The sequence below is a fragment of the Carettochelys insculpta genome, chromosome 7, assembly GCF_033958435.1.
Source record: "Carettochelys insculpta isolate YL-2023 chromosome 7, ASM3395843v1, whole genome shotgun sequence".
In the NCBI taxonomy this organism is placed as follows: domain Eukaryota; kingdom Metazoa; phylum Chordata; order Testudines; family Carettochelyidae; genus Carettochelys; species Carettochelys insculpta.
The window spans coordinates 42950413-42959790 of NC_134143.1; the positions used below are offsets into that span (position 1 = coordinate 42950413).

At 38.1% G+C, this 9378-nt stretch overlaps 1 protein-coding gene across 10 annotated transcripts in view; it reads left to right on the forward strand.

The window, feature by feature from the left end:
• CPEB3 (cytoplasmic polyadenylation element binding protein 3) overlaps nt 1-9133 on the forward strand; it is a 187830-nt gene extending 178697 nt beyond the window's left edge. For all 10 annotated transcript variants that reach the window (XM_075000408.1, XM_075000405.1, XM_075000412.1 and 7 more), the window contains one exon: nt 5462-9133. In XM_075000408.1, the coding sequence (XP_074856509.1) occupies nt 5462-5689 (228 nt within the window). In that variant the 3' untranslated portion in view covers nt 5690-9133. The remainder of the gene's footprint in view (nt 1-5461) is intronic.
• The last annotated feature ends 245 nt before the right edge of the window (nt 9134-9378 follow it).

The following is a 9378-nucleotide window of genomic DNA, read 5'->3' on the forward strand; positions in this document are numbered from 1 at the left end:
GGAACACTGCTTGCCACAGCTAGTATCTTTCTGAAATGAGCAGGCAGATGGGGATGGAGTTTGGGAGATTACTTTCATTTTTCCCCTTCTTTTGACCTCAGATCAAATAGGCATCAAGAACAATAAAAGAGAACCGAAGTGCATAGAGTATAGTTTACACAATGTTCCTAATACTAGCAGTAATATGTATGACATGTAGAATAGCACTCGGTACCAACTTGTAGTAACAATACTTCCTATAACATTTATAAATTTTTTAGAATAAAAGTTTTATAGCTGTTCTAGGTAGTGTAGTGTAAATCACTAAGACACCTTTATTTCAATTACTAAAATAGAAGGTAACTAAGATGAGTCACAGTTAAAGTTACACTTCTTTGCTTTACCAAGTCCCTTTTGCATAAATCTTGTCTCCCATTTAACTTAATATTTAATGTGTCTTGAATATTTTGCTTTCATATCTGAAAGCTGCCTCATTCAAGCTTAGCTACTGCAGCTTTATTTTGCCTGCTTTGCACAGGTATTTGAGAATGACAGCTTTGCAGCTAGAACAAAATTATAAGAAACAAGATAAAGTAGCTTCTGCTTATTTAGCTCTATTTAATGCATTTAGAACTATTCAAAAAGTCCTCCTTTCTCAATGACATTGTAAAGGCATGTGCCTTCAAAAATAGGGAAGAAATTGTTGCCCTTCTCTCCCTTGTCTTTCTCAAGTCACAAAATTGTTTGCCTGTTTAAAATTAGTCTTCAATTCAGACCTATGGTGCAGGGCTGAATTATTAAGGTTTACAGACAAGACTCCAAGGAACATTCATGGGAGATCAGTCATGTTGTCAAAATATGTTTAATAATTTTTAATAACTGTAGTGCATAAGACCCCTAGTCACGGACCAGGACCTCATTGTGCTAGGTCCTACGCAAACGGAACGAAAAGACAGTCCCTTCTCCAAGAGGTTACAATCTAAGGGACTGTCTATACCAACAGTCACACACTGGGCTGGGAAGCCAAGGGTGAAAGTAACTTAAATTTCTTACAGGAACTATTGTATTGCTGTCCCACCCCACCCCACGAGGGGCACAGGGCACAAGGTTAAAGAGGTGTAATGTGAGAGTACCTGTAAAATGTAAGTGTTAGCTGTGGGGTGGTGCACAGAAGACTCAGGACACAGAGTTAGGGGCGGGGGCGGGGCTGAGGGCAAGGGGTGGTGATGTGGTGGGTGCAGTCCTGGGGCAGAGGATTGGGGTTTGGGGTGCAGGGGTCATGCTTGGAGCTGTGGGAGCCAGAGGGCAGAGTCTTGAAGTGTTGTGGGTGCATGAAAAAGGGCAGAGGGTTGTGGCATTTGAAGTGAGTGCAGAGGGTAAGAATGCCCTTTAAGGAGTGTGTGGGGAGCTGCAGCTCCCCCACTCCCATGCCTACTGACCAAACAGTGAAGCTTATGATAAAAATCATAAAGTGGGTGAACTTCAAAAATTGAAACTGACTCTCTCAAATTTCAGGGTTTTATAGTTTTGGGGTTTTAAATATTTGTCAAGGTATTTCAGTAAATCAGTTCCTGCTTTGTTTGGTGTCAACCTCTACAGCCCTTAAAGAAACTAAAAATTCCTGACATCTGAATGTGTTGCTCTTTAACTACAGTATATTTAATTGAACAGGCAATTGTAGATTTTTGGCAGATATAAAGAATTAGACACTACTGCTCTAAAAATGTTACGTTTACATCAGCATTATGAAAACCTTGAGAATTAAGTCTGTTCATAACTCAGAACAAACCATTAAGGTTGTTCTTTCAAATGTTTACAATTGTGTGCTCACTTAATAGAGCTTTGAAATTTTATGATCCAGCATAAAAATGCTGATTTTCCTTTTCCTTTTACTTCTTAGTAGTTTAACACAGTATGAACACCACATTTGTCTTTCTTTTGGTCTGCTGCTTTCTGATTGCCTACTTCCAGTTCCAAATGAGGGCCGCATCTACACTTGCAAGGTCTTTCAGAAAATCAGGCCATTTTTCAAAGGAGCGTCCACCCACAAAATGCGCTCTTGCAATCCGAAATTGAAAGAACGCAACTCCTCTGGAGGCCCTCTTCCACTCACGGAATGCCTCCCTTCAAAAGCTTCTTGTGGGGGCGGGGGGAAGCACGTGTAGACGCTCTGCAGGCCCTTTTTTCGAAAGAGGAGTCCTCATACCGCCGGATTTTTTCAATCCCTGGCCTGTCTTTCGGAAGAGCAGGGGCTGTGTGGATGCTTTCTATTGACAGATTGATTCATTCTTTCGATATGCTTTTTTGTGTGTGGATGTAACCTTTTGAAAGAAGATCTTCCTGAAGAGGTCGTCCCGAAGACCATCTCTCAAAAGATCGTTGTAGTGTAGATGTGGCCGAGGTGTGTTTGACGGCCGGTTTGTAACTCTGATCAGGGTGACAATCCGTCCTGTTCTTGCCGGGACGGTACCATATTTGGGATGTCATAAAGGTGTCCCGATTTATTGTAGAAAAGGGACTAATTGTCACGAATTTTCCACCCGCATCTGCTGGCTGGAGAGTAGGGAGCCCTCAGGTTAGCCTACTTGCCCCTTCCTCAAGGCTCAGGGAAATAGGGGGAGCATGGGCAGCTGCCCTCTCCCTGCCACTTCCTTGGTGCTCGGGGAAGGTGGGGGCAGGGAGCACCATGGCTGCCCCATCCCTGCCGCCACTTTAGGGCTCCCAGGAGCACTGGGGGCTGCTGCGGCCCAGGGCTCAGGGAGGGCAGGCAGCTGCGGCCTCCTTCCTGCATCCCCAGGGCTTAGAGGAGCTGCCCCTCCCCTCATATCTCCCCATCCCATGTTTGGGACGGGGAGATATTGTCACCCTAACTCTGATGCTCGTAACTGTGAGGTTCTGGTATACAGAGCTGTCCTTAGCATTTATGGGACCCTATGCAGCATTATTAAACTGGCAGCCAGGTGGCTTGTGGGGATGGGCAGGATGAAAATTTTTTAAGGATGTGATTTCAATTTCTGACTAAGGACAAAGTGGGTGAGGTAATATCTTTTATTGGACCAACTACTGTTGGTGAAGAAGACAAGCTTGTGAACTTATGCAGGGCTCAAGAAGAAGGAGCCGAAGAAGAGATCTGTGTAAGCTTGAAAGCTTGTCTCTCTCTTACCAACAGAAATTGGGTCAAAACAAGATAACCTCTTACCCACCTTGTCTCTAATATCCAGTAACCAGCACAACTACAACAATACTGCATAATTTCTGATTTAGGTTGTTAAAATTGTAACCATACATGACATGGAAGTAAAACTTTTGAAGTTTCTAGTAGTAAGAATAAAATATAATGCTTTGCAAATTAAAATATAATAGTTTTCAAATGAATGGAAAAAGCAGTGTTAAATTTGACTCACGCTCCTTTGTCACAAATGCATTGTATTAACATTAGGCTCAGAATATAATTACCTTGACATTGAGTCATTGTACATTTAACTTAAAGGTATTACTTTAGTGCTTTGTGAAGGGAAAATAGGGCATCTCGAGGCTGAGAAAAAATGACAGTACTTCTAATGGTATTTTTAGCAGTGATGCCAAGTTAACGTTTAAGATGTGAAGCTACTTTTTAAATTGTCCAGTAGTTTAGTTTGCCTCATGATCCAAACTGAGTTTTTCTAGGTCAAAGGCATTGAAAGAAAATCTTATTAATGCAATAAATCTGATCTTCAGAATGAATGAGATCATGTGTATTTTCGGCTGCAATGGATATGATTGTAACAACTCACTTTAAATAAACTTCAAAAATAGAAGCTCTCAGTAGGAGAGGGATTTTAGTCAAAAGCCATATGCCTTGTGTGTGCATAGACAACAAGGAGGAGTATTTAGTGAGGGGAACATAAGTGGTACGTTCTCATAGGACTCTGCTGTAAAGAGTAAAGTTAGTTCCCTGTGGACAGAGGAAGAGATGCTAGCTCTCCTGTATTTACAAAAGGTTTATGCTGGTTTTATTGATAACTAAGTTATAAAGGCCTCAGTGTGCATCAAAATGGTATACGGTTGTTCAGCCAAAGGACCCTAACTCTCCCTTGATTCTTCATTCAAGTCTTGTGTCAAGATATCCATGTGCAATGGCCACAGAAGTCAGATGACAGGAAGATAATTTGTATCCTACCCAGCTGGTATGCCTCTCATTATATTGCCCCAGGACACAATGGCATAAAGTAGACCTGCACTATGGACCCTTACAGCAGCATAACTGTACTGTTCTCACTGTGCCGCTGTAAGGTCTCCTGAGCAGCTGCCTTTTGCCATCAGGAGAGAACTCTTCTCATGGCATAAGTAAAGCACCATCAATGAGCAGTGTTATCAGCATGTGCAGGAGAGCCTCTCCTGCCAACAGAGTGCTGTTCACACAGGACTGCTGCTGGTGAAACTTTTATGGGTCAGGGCTGTGGCTTTTTCACACCCCCCGCCCCAGCTGAGAAAAGTTTTCCCAGCAGAAGTGGTAAAGTCAGAGTCCAAGGGGGGTGTAGAATGGGATTACTGTCTGTCTGGGGAAAAAAGTGCTCTTTGAGATCCTCTGATTATGGGAATAATAAAGTGGTGGGGTGAGTATTTTTGCTCAATGCCATATCAAACACTTATTTCACTGAAATGTCAGCCAAGCTAAATCATATGACAGGCTTACTAATAGGATATATAGTTCATATTTAAGATAAATCCAAAGGGCTTTTGGGTACTAAAAATATCCAAAATAATCTTATCAACTGCTAACGTAGACCATTTGCACCCTACAAAATTATAGGTAAATATATCATCTGCCTTGCACCTTTAATTCTTCTGTTGCCAGTTTAGAGGCTCCTCAATTCCTTTTGTCACAAAAATTCTTAATGTATGTAGAAGAATGAGACCAATTAGCATGGCATCCTTTGGGACCTACAGTAACATGGGTTCATTCAGACTTCTGTTTTTTGAAAACTTCTAATGTTAATAGCTATCTTCCAGGCATTATACAAATTGTGATAATGTATTTCATCTTGTGGTGTTGGTGTTTTATTTTGTAATTGTATTTGTCCGATCATCTTAACTTTCCACTGGTGCAAGAACTTGCCCAAACCTCTGAGGTTCAATAACTTAAGAAGCAGGAAAAAGTTAACTCTGATGTGCATCCAGGAGAACGGATGCTTAGAGACCCAGAAGCAGAAATTCTGACAGAGAAACTAGTTTCACATATTTCAATCTTAGTTGAAAGCAGGAAGTATGGAAAGCTATCAAAGCAAACTCTTTCATAGGACATCCTGCCAAATGTTCATACCAAAGTGGTTTTAATAAGCATCTCAACCACAAAACCTTTTGAGGTTCAACCAGCATAACTTGAAAGGCATTAATAACATTTCAAAACAACCTGTCAAAATACTGTTCCTTAAACCAGCACTTGAAAGAACTATGTAAAGCATGTTACTTTCCTATAGTAACTTTTCTTTTCCCATTGCAGGTGGAAGTGAAGCCATATGTGTTGGATGATCAGATGTGTGATGAATGCCAGGGCACTCGCTGTGGTGGAAAATTTGCTCCGTTCTTCTGTGCCAATGTTACCTGTTTGCAGTATTACTGTGAATACTGCTGGGCAAGCATACACTCTCGTGCTGGGCGAGAGTTCCATAAGCCACTGGTGAAGGAGGGAGGTGATCGGCCACGCCATGTCCCATTCCGCTGGAGCTGAACCCTATGCTTAAACCCAGCAGCAAGTACTGGAGTAGATAAAATCGAGGGCAGAAGAAGAGAACGCTGCCTCAGGGCTTAATGTTCTGGAAATCTGTGCATTTGTCCTCGACTTTAATGAAGATATGGGTCTTTTTATTACTATTATTATTATTTACAGTCACATTACTGAACTCTGTGTCCAGTATAATACAAACCGGCAGAGTGTAACTGTACTGATTTTGCACTTTGATTCACACAAACATCTGCTTGGTACCTTAATTTCCTACACAAGACTTGTCACTAGTGACATTATGTAGACTGCCATTCTCATCAGCCACCACTGGGTTGATGTGTATGTGATGAAGATTTTTTTATTATAAGTATTATTTTTATTTTTAAACTGGAGCATGCACTTATTTTCAGAAACTTAGACTTGCCCCTAGCAGATGATTTACCAAAGGTAATACTCACAAATAGGTGGCAGATGTAGCAAAAACGTAAACAAATATTCAGTGATCGTTAGTTTAGAGGTAGGAATAACCCTTAAAGAAATTAAGCCTTTAGTTGCTCTCCATCTTGACTTGTAAGGATGATACCTCATAAGCTGGATCAGATTTTTTTTCTTTGTTTTGCTGAGGGATTTTGTTTTTTGTTTTGTTTTTGGGTTTTTTAGGTCTTTTAGTGTTATGTAAACGTATGCTGCAATAGCTTTTGCTGCTATTAAAATGGTATTACTAATACCATAATACTCTATTCAGGCTAGGGTATCAATTTAAAAATGAATATGTGATTAAAAATAAAGTGATGGCTGCTGAAAGGAGATCAGTATAGCGTACAGAAAGCTTCCAAGGAAGGTCAATATTTTTGACTGCATGTTTACTTAATCAGGTTCCTGCATGCAATAAATTTTATATATGTCTAATATAAAAACTGACCCAAAATGCACAAATTAAGACTCTATGTAGGCTACGAAATACTGAGTAAAGGGGAAAAAATGATTACTGACTGGAGGAAGGCATGCCTCCGTAAATGTAATGCTTTTGAAATTAAGATCAGCCCATTACAGGATGACCTATATTACAGCAAATATAAAAAGTAGATGTAGGATATTCTTAAAACAAATTTGTGGATGGTAGATGAAGTACTTTGCGGTGCTCTGGTATATATTGTGCAATTTATTTTATGTAGTAAAGTGATTATGTCTAGTACTGTGATCAAAAGTCACTGTTAAAACCTCTTGTTCAATATTAACACGTTCTTGACAGTTTATAACAGGCATATAAACAAACAAAACATGAGCTCTTAGTCACAATCTTTCTCCTAATGCTTGCACCATTTATGCAGCTGCAGATCTTGTCCTGAAAACCAAAGAGCTCATAATAGCTTACATACACTACCAATTAGATAGACTGTCAAACTAAGAAACTAGGCACATTTTTAGGAAAGTTGGGAAAAAGCGGGGTGCTAAAGAAATGTCTGCACACACGTTAACATGAGATTTCTTGTTTCTGGGTATGGCGTTAACTCTTTGATCCCTGGATGTATCCTGTGATGCTTGAATATAATTAAGACCTGCTAACACAGTAGACATTTATTTAGCATGTCCTATGGGACTGTAGATAATAGCGTAAAAACACACTTGGTGTACTTATGATTGTGAGAATGTGTACACTTCTTCCCCTCCCCCCCACTTTGTTTTGCAGTTCTGGGGACAATCTGACTGGATATGACACCGCATAGTAGATTGAAATGTTCTGGGTTTTGTTTGTTGTGATGTCCTTGTTTGTGTCTAATTTAGTAAGGTTTTTTTGTCAACGTGTAGTTGCAATTATTGGCTTTGAAAGAAAAGTTTCTGTTTTTGAAAAAAGAAAAAATAGTTTTTTACTGGTTTAAAATGCTTATTATAATTGTCCCTTTCAAGGTAACTTCTGGGCTTTTGGGTGATATTATTTTTTCCAGCCCAGATGTCTTTTTTTTTTTTTTTTTTTTTCATCTGTAAAAGACATTTTGTTATGCACTACTTTTTGTATCTAGACAGTTTTCAACAGTTGGCCAATGATTTTTTTTAAAGAAAAAAGCATGCTTTCTGACTGACATGATCTTTTGCAATACCTCAATTTTGAAATATAGGAAAGAAAATGATATTTTCTAAGTAAGTTTATTCAGAAAAATATATATTAATTTAATTCTGCAAGAAAATGATTTAACAGATGGGTAACTTTATTTTTTTCATGCTTATTTGCGTTTTTTGAAAATGAAGAAGTTATAGCTTTATACCTGTAATATTAAAGATCATAGCTAACCTACAGAAATCTACCTAATTATGTGAAGTAAATCTTTTTGAAGAAATTCCCCTCTTTCATGTACACACATACCCCAGAGAAAGAGAGAGACCGATGAAGATATACAGTACAGCATAAAGTTGGATTAAAACTAAAGAACATGTGCAAACACAAACTCTGTTTGGTGCTGAAAGTTGTGACTAGAAGGTGAAGAAATTTTCCCTTAATTTGTATATTTATAATCGAGTGTGATTATGCACGACTGACCAGAATTGTGAGAGTTCTTCTGTTTGTATTTTTAAAGAGAACTTTTTTAGTTTATTAAATTATAACATGCTCCCTTTTGTTTTGTACATGAATGTGCCCCAGAGTTATTAATGTTCTACTAAGAGGGTCCTTCAAAAATATTTTTTAAAATAAGGTGTTCTGAACTGCAGCTTGATTAAGAAGCCCCTGGGTACAACAGGTCCTAATGTGGCCTTTTCTGTTGTGAGACTTGAACTAGTCGATTATTTTGAAGGCTAACCTAACCTCGACTATTTGTTGTTATGTGCAATACTGTTTGTACTGTTTGTATAAAAAAAAAAGAAAAATGAAAAGAAAAAAGGCATAAATCTTTATTGCAGATTTATTTTCATTGCAGACTTTAGACATTGTGATTCACTAAGATCATTTTTCTACTGTCAAATATGTACCTTTTCTTCATGCTGGTATATTTTCAATAGTAATGTAGCCTTTGTACTGAGACAAATTTTCATTGTTATTTTTAGAAGGATTTTTTGCTAAGAAAAAAATTAAACATATTTACATATTTTTCATTTTTATTTCATATTTTCTTTAAGGAGTGCTTTATCAACCATTAATATTGTTATTTCTGGGAGAGACTTTCATATCTGGTCAATGTCATTAATATTATTTTGTATTTTTACTTGGAATAAATTAATTTTATGATGCTAATTCTTTAAAGTTTATTTTTTTCATTTTCAGTTATTTTTGAAGCTAAAACCTTTGTAATATTGTTACTAAAGTGTCTAGTTTTTGAAATGCAAAGCTTTATGTATTAACTTGCTGATGTGGTTTACAATAGTGTGGCGATGATGAAAATGGTTGGTTATATAAAGTGATTGGAAAATGTAATGAATAATTGGGCAATAAAATGACAGAATGAAGCAGAAAAATGTGATATTTTGAAAAAGCCTTTCCTTTATCATTATGATTTAGGGAAATAATAGGGATGTCACAGTACCGGTTCACTATCTAGATTTATACAACACCAGTGCCGATGAATGCTATTGCTATTATGACGAACTGAAATCTACTGAAATAATGGGTTTATGACCCTGTCCGTTCAGCATAATGCTCCACTGCTTTTTTCAATTAAGAATTTATTTAAACTCTTCTTTCAAACAGTCTGTCTTCAGTTGAA